The sequence below is a fragment of the Helianthus annuus genome, chromosome 11 (assembly GCF_002127325.2).
Source record: "Helianthus annuus cultivar XRQ/B chromosome 11, HanXRQr2.0-SUNRISE, whole genome shotgun sequence".
Taxonomy (NCBI): domain Eukaryota; kingdom Viridiplantae; phylum Streptophyta; class Magnoliopsida; order Asterales; family Asteraceae; genus Helianthus; species Helianthus annuus.
In genome coordinates, this window is record NC_035443.2 from 76,220,195 (window position 1) to 76,231,264 (window position 11,070).

The 11,070-nt window shown below is 31.1% G+C and overlaps 2 protein-coding genes across 2 annotated transcripts; both read right to left on the minus strand.

Annotated features, from left to right (window-relative positions):
• Positions 1–666: 666 nt before the first annotated feature.
• LOC110888240 (ATP-dependent DNA helicase PIF1-like) lies at positions 667–1,785 on the minus strand. Its single transcript, XM_022135773.1, has one exon. The coding sequence runs from the start codon at positions 1,783–1,785 to the stop codon at positions 667–669; it is 1,119 nt and encodes a 372-aa protein (XP_021991465.1).
• A 7-nt stretch (positions 1,786–1,792) lies between these two features.
• On the minus strand, positions 1,793–6,889 carry LOC110888241. Its single transcript, XM_035979907.1, has 8 exons — positions 6,796–6,889; positions 6,413–6,703; positions 6,280–6,333; positions 5,576–5,842; positions 5,014–5,452; positions 3,980–4,893; positions 2,574–3,791; positions 1,793–2,331 (listed from the first exon to the last, which is right to left on the minus strand). The coding sequence occupies exons 1-8, from the start codon at positions 6,887–6,889 to the stop codon at positions 1,793–1,795; spliced, it is 3,816 nt and encodes a 1,271-aa protein (XP_035835800.1).
• Between the last annotated feature and the right edge of the window lie 4,181 nt (positions 6,890–11,070).

An 11,070-nucleotide genomic window follows, 5' to 3' on the forward strand; every position in this document is an offset into this window, starting at 1 on the left:
GCCGGATTCCGAAATAAATCTCATAAGTTAAACGTGAGGAACATGAAGGGAAAAACAATCAAAATGAATGTTAGGCGCCAAAAGAATGGAAATGCTGTAAGGTATGCAATCGAAGGTTGGCCGATGTTCATGAAGGAGAATGGACTTTGTTTGGGTGATAGACTGCATTTCACATTTGTAAGTTCATCAAATCTCCTGATCTTATCAAATGTGGATGGGGTTAATGCATGTTAACAGGTAATCTAATGATGAAGGTGTTTGTGTTGAACAAATGATGACTGTTTTGTGATCATGTTATTTGGTTTACTCTTTTTTGGACAAAGTTTCTATGGTTATGATGTTTTATTTTGTTAGTAGGTAGTTTATGGTTAAAGACAACTACTATTATATCATCCAACAAAGTACCATAATTTTGAATGTAATTAACAGTTGGTATCGTGCATAAATACTTGTTAGTTTTCAATGTTTAAATATATCTATTTACAAACTAACTTGTGTTTGTTTATATGTGGTTAAGATTATTTTTATAAGTTGTATGTGATATATATTACAAATGAAATGTATAAAAAAATATAAAGTAAAATGGAAATATAAATCTCGGAGTAAAGGAATAAATAATATGACAGTTGGATATTAATATTAAAATAATGAAACTATAAATCAAAACTATAAATTTGAGAATATCTCTTTGTATACAACATTTGTAGTCTTATTAGTAACGTTCCCCTCAACATCTAATATTAACATCCTTAAACCATCCATGCTTTTGACTCTTGAAACTGCAACATATAGTTGTCCGTGAGTGAAAACAGGCTGCTTTAGAAACAAACCAACCTTAGATAACGACTGTCCCTGACTTTTATTTATCGTCATTGCAAAACACACAGCTATCGGGAATTGCCTTCTTTGAAGCTTGAAAGGTATTCGTTTGTCAGAGGGGGAAAGATTGATCCTTGGTATAAAAGTTCTAGTACCAATATTATTACCAGAAATCACTTTGGCTTCAATAATCCGATCACCAAGTGTTACGACTTGTAATCTTGTACCATTGCACAGACCGTTTTTCTGATCAAGGTTACGTAACAGCATGATAGGAACACCAACTTTTAAAACCAATTTATGATTCGGCATTCCTGAAACTTTAAGACCATTTAGAACATCGGGGGGGTAAACATTGTGTCGAATATGGTCAGTTACATTCTCAGATTGGCAGATGGAATCTGAACTTAGATACTCTTTATGATCACCAGGAAACATTGCTAATAAGGTATCATTTATCTCGTGAACAACGTCGTTCTTAGGAGCAAGTATGGCTCTTTCCTGAAAATAATTTGGATCATTGAACGATTCAAGTATCGAAGGATACACAAAGTTGATCAGATTACCAATAGGGTTAGTGGATTCAGTAATCAACAATTCTTGAGGTATATCAATAACAGCTTCTCCGTCGTTGCGACCACCAAGTTTTCCCTCGCCAATATCCAAAAGCCATTTAGCAAACTCTTTTGTCTTGTCAATATCACCATGATTCATGCCAACAGTGAGCCTCATGTTTTTTGTTAGCGTTAGTAACTTGCATTTATTCCATATATATGACGAACTCAGGGAAGCATTCACGATATCTTGTCTAGAGCCATTAGGAACAACAGGAAGAATCTGTCTAAAGTCACCACCAAATACAATTACCTTTCCTCCAAATGGTAAAGCTTCGCTATTTGAACAATCAGGCATCAATATATCTTTTAAGGTTCTATCCAATGCTTCAAAGGCATGTTTATGAATCATTGGAGCCTCATCCCATATAATAAGTTGTGTTTTTTTTTAAAAGACACGCAAGTTCAGATCCAGGCTTCATGCGGCAAAGAGAATCCTCATTTAGATTAAGAGGGATGGAAAATCGAGAATGGGCTGTTCGACCTCCAGAAAGTAGCAAAGAAGCTATACCGCTTGAAGCAACATTTAAAACAATTTCAGACTTACTTCGAATTGCTGCCGACAATGTCTTCCAAAGAAAGGTCTTACCGGTGCCACCATATCCGTAAACAAAAAAGACACCACCTTTGTTTGTTCTAACAGATTCCATAATCTGATCAAAAACATTACGTTGCTCATCTGTTAAAAGTAGTAACATATTATTCAACTCATCTTCCATGGTATTTTGGAAATAAGATAACTCCTCGTTGATCAATCGATTGTTAGACGAAGAAATAGACTCATCATCAGGATAAGGCATATTTGAATAGTTCCTCAGAGATGAATTATTACGAAGTAAGAACTTCTCAATCTCTAACAACGCCAAATTCTTTATTTCTTCGTCAGAATAATTTAAATCTGCAAACAAAATTGAAGATGTATTTAATAATACAATAATTCTTTATTACTGTCAAATATTATAGTATATTTTGGTAAATATGATATAAATGAAATTGAAGTGTAAATAAAAAAAATTTTTTGTACAAATGAAGTTCTTTTTATTTCATTCAGATAAAAAAAATATCAACAAAAAATATTCAATTTAATAAATATATTAATTGAATATTAGATAACATGCAAAATTTAAAAAAAAGACATACCATCAACATTCAAATGTTTTTCTTGTCTATATAAAATGTCATCCGATAAATACGTCCATGTTTTCTCCCATACAAAATCAGGTCTAGACAAACTACCAGACATCAGCATTGTTCCAAATAACGTCCGTAGATAAGTAGCACTTCCATACAAATTAGCTTCTTTGATAGCTTCAATGTACTCGTTATCATCATCCAAAAGCCCTAGCGCATAGCATGCGTCCCTGAAAGTTGGATACAAAGTACCATTTACAGTACGAATATCTTCAAAAGATTTTGGTCCCTTTACTTTGTTCAATAATATTCTGAGGTAGTACGCTTCACCAGCTGAAGGAAACACCGAATGAATCCTACCGATTGAAGGATCACGTTTCCTTATATCCCAACTGCGAGTTCTTAATTTAAAAACAAACTTTGATGGAAACTCAACATAAGTAAGATTATGTGCCTCAGGTAATTTTTCGTTACACTTCATCCAAGATAAGAACATAGTAGAAGCAACAGATGGTTTGTTAAGAACCTCGTCAATGTCATCGTCTGCGCCATATACTACGTTTTGCTGACCAGGTAAATGGAACGGCAATCGAATAACTGCTGGATATCGATAATGAATATCATAGGAAAAGATCCTCCAAATAGATTCGCATGCAGAAATATACCGGCAATCGTAATACTTTTCTATCTCATCGACTACAGGTTCCTGCTCATCCTGATTACCACTTTCAACAACTCTAAAAGTAGTTCTATCTGGGCCTTTGTTAATGTACTTGAACAAATATTTGATAGAACCAACTTGATTGCACCATTCAACGTTAATATGCGCCTGGTATCTTTTTAACAGCACTTTACTATATGGAACAACATATCTATTCTCTACGTTCACACGTGATTTAACAACAGATAGGCCAGAATCCCTTCTACGATAAACTGGAAATCCTTTTTTATCCAAACATGTTTCGTTAACAAATTTCTTAGGAAACTTTTTGGAACTCTTACGATCGATCATGCAAGGACAATTCATATTGAGAGGACCACACGGACCATGAATCATGTAGTCTGCCACAAGTTTATATAACTCTGGATCCTCGGCTATGTCTAGAATTTCGGCAGAAATGATTGGATCTAGTTGGTCAACAGATAGAATCTTGCTGTCAGGATGCATGAATACACATATGTGTGCATGAGGAAGTCCGCGTTTTTGAAACTCAACAGTATAGACAACTACAGAGTACAACAACAAAAATATAATAAATTAGAAAAAAAATAAAGTAACTTATATTATCAACATTAAATATAGATTAATAATAATAATAGTAATAAAATATAAAGTAACGTTATTTAAAAACAGTAGTCTTTAAATGTTATCGTATAAATAAACATACAAGAATTAACTCTACCGAGCAACTTGCCTTCTTTCAATTCTTTTGTTATGGAATCTAGTTTTATCTTGAAAATTTGACACAAAATGTCCGGTCTATCTTCAGGCCTTATCGTCGTATCTTTTAAAAACCTTTGCACCTCCGGCCATTTTGGATTACACGTAATAGTGATGAAAAAATCTGGATACCCAAACCATTTGCACAAAGACATTGCATCTAAGTAATTTTGCATCATATATCGAGAACCGCCAGTAAAGGAAGATGGAATAAATATACGTGTTCCAATTTTTGACATATCTTTTTTTCCAGCATTACTTGCATTCTGAATATTCTGAACAGTTTCTGACCTCAAATGAGTTTGTTGTCGCCGTATGTAAAACAACCTTTCACTCTCAATCATAGTGTAAGCATCAACAACAAATTGTTGGAAAAGTCTTTTTGCATTATGAATCAAAGAAAACTTATCGACACGATCTTGTAATCTATAAGCAAAGAACTCACGCATAGTACACATTGGACGTTTGCTGTTCGTGTCTAGATTGAGACCTCTATGAAGAATGTCAACCCTGTACATATCTTCTCCGTATGGAAATAGAAGAGGGTATTGTAGAGAAAGATAAGAAGGATGTAATTCACTTATGCGCTCAATCCGACCAGATCTTCTTTTCACTACTATATCACGATTCTCAACAGCTTGAGTCAGATCTCCAATAACTAATGCAGCAACTTCAGAAGCTTCAGGAAGGTTATATGTCCTACCATCTTTGGATCTTTTACCAATTAGACAAAGCTTCAATTCGATGTAAGGGTTTTCATTTAAACAATTTCTAGCTTGTCGATAAATTTTAACCAAAGCGTTGTTAGTGTCTAACATAAGTGTAAGTTCCTCAATGATCTGAACATCAAAAGCTGACTCAGCTATTGTAAAAGAAGTGTTTGAGCCCCTATAAAATTAACAAAATGTATGGATTAATAGCGATTTTATATGTATTACTAACATTAATATCATATAAAATAAATCGACAAATATAGGTAATTATAAAGACTATGAAATTAATACATACCCAACAGCATTTTGTCGATTAAATATTTCATTATCTGTGTCGTATATATACAACTGGCTGAATTTTGGCTCATTTCCATCTTCAGGTAATAGACTCCCAATAGTATGATAATTTTGACCACTTAATCGAAACACATAAGGTGCATTTCCACGGTTGATAGTTTTGTCAATCCTTCCTCCCATAGATGCAAATGAGAACATAGAATTATAACGCCGAATGTTTTTTAAAAAGAATTTGCTCTTCGCACTGACGCCAACATATAGATCTTTCAAAATTTCAGGAGGCTGCTTAAAATCAGGTAACAAAATTTTACCGTATGAACAGCAAAGGAAATAGTTAGGTTTATTTCGCTTCTGTTCTCCCCTATCCGCCTCTGCCTTCCATAGCTTTACGCTACACGTTCGACAAACGATTATCTGGTCACCATGATCCAAGTAGTCTGTACATTTTTTTATTTCAGTTAAAAGATTAATGTTATTAAAAATAATAAATCTATGTTGTTAAAAAACAATATGAAAATAAATATGTGAAGCAGTAATAAATAAAAGAGGATTAACTTTACCTTTTGAAACACCTTTTAAATGTTGATCAATGATATCAGCAAACTCGTTATCATCATCTGTTGTCAAATCAATAATAGGTATAGGTGTTAAGTTTCGTCGTTTTCTTACTAATTTACGCTTTCCTGATGACATTCTTATCAATGGTGAAGGTTCGTCTGATGCTATAACAGTATTTGGTGGAATTGTAGATGATGAAGAAGGTATCATGTCTGATGCTGAGTTGCTGGTAATGTTTCTTGGAATACCACTGGAAGATGCAATGTTTCCTGTAAAAATTATTATAACAAATGATATAAAATCATATAATAAAAAACAAACTTAAAAAAATATATAACTTCGTTAACTATATATTAAAAAGTTTGATAATAATATTGTTAACTAAAAGAAAATTAATGTACTTAAATGACATGAATTAGTAAAATTATATAGAAATAAAGTTGTTATGCTTTTTAAAACACTTGATGATAGAAGAAAAAAAATATTATTTCATAATATGATAAAAACAACATTACTTGCGTCTTACCTGAATTGAATTTAAATGAACCGGAAGAGACATTGATACTTGAGAGGACGCTAAAAGATGATCTATTCAACGTAAAAGTAGTGTTCGGACTAATATTCTCTTTATTTGTAGTATAAGAAGTTAATGTCGATTGAGTCTGTGTTGAATTTTTATTCAATCTTTTGCTATTCAAATATATACGTCTAGCCTTCCTTCTTTTTGCAGCCTCATCCTTGTCTACATTACGTATAGAAACTAAAATGACATATACATTAGTTAAATTTATATAAATAGAAATTTTGTAATAAAGTAAGTAATATAGATTTGAAAATACCATTGGAAAGATCATGTGAAGGATATGTTGAAAAAGGAAGATTTGTATTATGAATATCCGAATATGATAAAGCAGAAGAAAAATTGATGTTTATACCACGGCTACAAAATGATCTGTTATACATGGTAGATGTGGATGAACTTAAATTTTCTTTATTATTATGAGTTGAATAATTTAGTGTGGATTGAGTCTGCGATGAGGTTGTATTGAATCTTTTACTGTCGGAATATATTCTTCTAGCTTTTGTTCTTTGAACAGATTCAGGTTTGTCAGTGTTGCTGCATATATCAACTGAGATGATATATGAATTAGTAAAACAATGAAATGAATTGAAAAGATAATTGAATTAATAATATCTCAAAAAAAAAAATTTAAGAACATACCGTTAGATATATCAGACAAAGGATTTTCTGAAGTCACATTTATGTTACGTAAACCGGGACTTGATGCGGATGAACCTTTACGAATGTGAGACATTTTCTAAAATGAAAAATGTAATTACTTGTCATGCATAGTTGCACATAAGTTATATATAATATATAAAGATAGATAAAGTAAATGTATAATGAGGATAGAACACGTACCTTATATCACGTGAAACCGGTAAGTATAATAGAACACTTTTGCATACTTTGTCAAATTAGATGATGATGTTCTTTGTTGTGATAACAAATGATGTACATATAAATAACAATATATGAGAGTGTATTCAAGTAGTGAAAAGGAAATAACCTTAATATGGATATAAATTTAATTGATAGTAATTAAGAAATAATGCATTATTGTGTTCCCTAAATTTATGAAAGATGCATTTTTGGTAATTAGACGTTTTTTACATAACTTATTAGTTGGATCATAAATAGATATGGAATGTAGCAAAATTATATATCCGAAAGGTATGCTTTCTATAATTATCACACCTTAACATATTTAACTAAAATATTATTAGTAACTAATAGTGGACACCATATATTATTCTAAAAAATATATTTAAAATAATCTTATTTCTTTTTTTTAAAGATTGGAAAATTTCGATATATGTTAACATAATACATGTTCAACTTACATGATTAGTTATAATAAAAACCACATACAAAATACACATATACTATTAGTCAGTGTTAAAAGAAATGTAAAAAAAGACATTAAAAACGAAATAAAATTAACAGGTACATTAAAATCACGATTATTACTCACAACCAAACATCACAACTTTCGAAATTCAAAACATGTATTGTCCGGAAGAAACAAATAAAAACCATAAAACAAAACCACCAATTCAAACAATCAATTGTTTTAGACGACATCAACAAAAACCAACTTCTCAAAAGTCACCAAATATCTTAATGTTATGAAAACTTGAAAACTATTTCTCAACTTTAGGAATTAAGAGGTTCCTCTTCTCTGCACTATTGAAATCCTGAAAATGTCCAGAATTTTGGAGCTTCGTTGCAGATGTGTGAGAATCTTCTTCAACATCATAGACTTGAACCAAGTTTCGCTTCACTTCATCCTTAGCTAACATGGAATCAGGAGTATCAGTAACATCCAATGAAACAGGTGAAACGGTGCTCGCCATGTTAGAGACAGGAGTATTGTTTTCGATTCTTTTGGCAGCAGAGTTCTAACAAAAGACAAATTTAACAGGTTAGAAACGCATATCATAGTTGAACATATATATAATAAAACAAAGACGAAGAAAACAAAAATTCACACGAATACCTTGAAACCATCAGATGTCTGAGATTCAAATTCTGAAGCATCAATATTGAGAGACATATTCTGAGAAGACTGCATATTTTTTAAAATAAAAATAAACAAACAAAATATAAAGTCCAGGAAAGTAAAATATTTTAAACGTAAATCAATAAAGTAAGAAAATTTATACAACATACACTTATCTGTGAAGAGGATTGCTTCTCTTGAAGTACAGATATAACGTTAGGATCCACAGTCAGCTTCAGTATACCATACTTATGGATGTTATACTTCAAGACGTAGCCAGTAACATCTATTTTAAAAGCAGCAGTCTGGCCAACCAATGCGTCTACTTCAGCAGGAATCTTCATGGAATCAGAACGCTGAAAAATAGTATAATTTTAATCATTTATGAAGAAATATGAACTTTTTTTTAAATATAAAACATAACCAATACGAATACAAAAATAAAACTTACAAATTCAGGGTTAGCAGTAAGAATATCATCAACAGACTTTCCTAACAACTTCCGTGCTTCACGATCAAACAAAGTAAGTGTAACAGAAGCTGATGGGTCTTGAACTCTAAGTTGAATCTTAAACCTATTGAAAGCATAAGTCCATATTTTAAAACCAAAAAAAATATTATTGATGAAAATTTGAGGGTTCAAAAGGTGTATTGACTTACTTGAGAGAAGAAGTTATAGTTTTAAAAGCACAACGATCAGATACACAGGTAAGAACCTCCTTTGTAACAGCTGAACCTGATTCCTGGGTATCCTCACTCAGATTAACAACTTTTTTGATCTTCTTGTTACATCTATTACAACCCTCATAGAACCATCCTTCATCTTTGTAAACACCCAGTATATTACCCAGATCAATGACCTTGCAAACCTGCATATTTATATGACAACATAAAAATATATAAAGTAAAATTGTAGGGTAAAGTTTTCAATTATCAAAAAATGATACCGTCTTAAGCGAAAAGACATCACAAATATTTAAAAAATCTTTGCTTTGCAAGATTTCCTCTTCAACAGATTTTGCCATGGAACCAAGGCTCGTGGATTCAGAGACTTCAATCGAATTTTCAAACAAACTGTTTAATACAAAAAAATAATGTATATTTTAATAAGTTATAGATTCATCATGATATTGATAATAATTCAATCGATAAGATAAATAAGAAATAATGTGTAGAATCTTTTTTCATACCGGTTTCTGAACTCATCGACTTCAGGACAATCATGATTGCAAAAAAGACGACTAACCGTGTATGAATTGTTAACATACGCAACCCCTAGAAAAAAACAGTGGAAAGTTAGAAATAAAAAATATATAATATAAGTAAGATTTTAATAAATAAAAGTTACTAAAGAAAGAAAACAAACCATTCCACCACTTGACCTTGCCAAACTGCAATATAATGATTGCATGAATATTTTTTCCTTTGATACTCTCAAAAAACGACAAAACTTTATCACAGTATTGATCCCACAGAGTAAGAAATACCGTCCGACCCCTAAGTAATTAATCAAATTCATAACAAATTGGTAAAAATAAAGTTGCATAAGTTTCATTATATAAGTATGCTAAAAATATACAAACATATGTTTCCTATCAATTGTAACAATAATATGTATACTGGATTCTAATAAAATATTTAAATGCTTACTCCAGATCAGATATCTCTATAGTAACCTTAACAGCCTGCTTTCCAGTTGATTTGTTATTAACAGTCTCTTTAGGAAATGATCAAATCAAATAACCAATAACATCTACAACAATACAAAATCGATCAATAAGATGAGGATACAAAATGAAAATAAAAATATTAATGAAAAAAACAATAACATCTTTTGAAAAAATATTATAATATACATACCAACTGTAGAGTTTGAAATAGCATTACTGTTCAAGATGTCCGGAAAACTCAAGAAATCAAAACCATACGGTGATCCACCAATATCTTCACATGGAATAACTTCGGTTGTCCCCTGGAAACATAGCCTATTTTGATTGTCAACATACCTGTACGTAGAGTTATTAAAACCTATAGTTGGATTCCTGATAATCAAACATTTCTTTTCAACTAATGACGGGCGAAATTGTGGTAAAACTCTATTCAAGCATGTTGCCTCCATCTTTGTCCCCTGTATAACGTATGAAAACTATACTTAATAAGGTATAAAATTTAAAAAAAAATCATATATATATTGATAAGTTGATCAAAAAAATAAATATACCTCTTCGTCCATTATAATCATGTCAAATGAGTATAATTGACTGGGATTCCTCCTTTCAGGGTGTTCCCAAACCCTGATCACCCTAACCTTGACAGAAAACTGCTCTTGAAAGGCATCAACAGCTCTCAACATAGTAATGTTATGGTTCTCCATTAAATCTATCAGACGGCATAAAACGTATTTCAATACACGAATCAAGATAACTAAAGAAGAATGAAACAAAGTAACACAAACAAAATGCAGAAACATTTTCGAAGGACAGATAGAGTTTAAAAAAATCCTTTTAAATCAAAGATGTTTATCATATGGTTCTATAAGAATTGTAAGATGAAAAATTAGAACGTAACCAAATAAATGCAGTAATATGAATGACACAATGCGAAAATGAATGAAGTTTTGAAATAATATTTATAGTACCAAAATGAAAAGGTATATAAGGAAACAATCAATGATTATAACAAAAAAGATAAATATTGAACAATCAAGAATCAACAATCAGCATCAGCAAACAGCAATCAAGAACCAATCAATAACATCTTCTAAATCAATACCAAAAATATTAAAATTATGAATATGGACAGTATCAATTTGAATATTATTTAAAAAAATAGATTAAAGAATTATTATTGATAAAATCAATTTGAAACTTCTTCCTTAAAATAAATGAAGATTTTAAATGTATCATTAATAACATAAACACAATGTACGGTTA